The sequence below is a fragment of the Arachis ipaensis genome, chromosome B01 (assembly GCF_000816755.2).
Source record: "Arachis ipaensis cultivar K30076 chromosome B01, Araip1.1, whole genome shotgun sequence".
Classification (NCBI taxonomy): domain Eukaryota; kingdom Viridiplantae; phylum Streptophyta; class Magnoliopsida; order Fabales; family Fabaceae; genus Arachis; species Arachis ipaensis.
The window spans coordinates 14,760,597-14,761,044 of record NC_029785.2 but is presented as its reverse complement, the minus strand read 5'-3'; the positions used below and the strand labels follow the sequence as shown (position 1 = coordinate 14,761,044).

General features: G+C 39.7%; 1 protein-coding gene across 4 annotated transcripts in view; it reads right to left on the bottom strand.

Moving 5' to 3' along the window:
* Positions 20–448, bottom strand: part of LOC107625972 (BTB/POZ domain-containing protein At3g50780-like) — a 4,246-nt gene continuing 3,817 nt past the window's right edge. For all 4 annotated transcript variants that reach the window (XM_016328728.2, XM_016328735.2, XM_016328741.2 and 1 more), the window contains one exon: positions 20–448. This exon is cut by the window's right edge and continues 616 nt beyond it. In XM_016328728.2, the coding sequence (XP_016184214.1) occupies positions 108–448 (341 nt within the window). In that variant the 3' untranslated portion in view covers positions 20–107.

Genomic DNA, 448 nt, shown 5'->3' with positions numbered 1-448 from the left:
TATATAAATATGATTGAAAATTATTATTAACTAATTATTGACATAAAATAATAATATTTATGTAGTATTGTTGTTCCTGAAATCCCATCTATACTAATTTTAAATAATCATTGCTGCTTTGACAACATTGAAGTATGAGTCATGGCATTGCTGCCTTGACTTTGCACATATGGTCTAATGAAAGTTCTCCTCCACCACACCTCAAAAGCCCTGTGAAGATTGGGGCAGCTATCACCACTCTTCAAGAAACTTGCCAACCAAGAAAGCAAAATACTCTGCTGATCCTCCAGCGGCAACGTCAGAATGGTCCTCCCAATTCCTTCTTCCACAAGTTTTCCATCAAATCCCCTGCATCCATGGTGTAGCCAGTTGTAATCATTGATTAGAGGCTGAAGCCATGTCTGTAACAACAACTGTCGCGTCTCCTTCGACGGCAGCAACTGCCCTC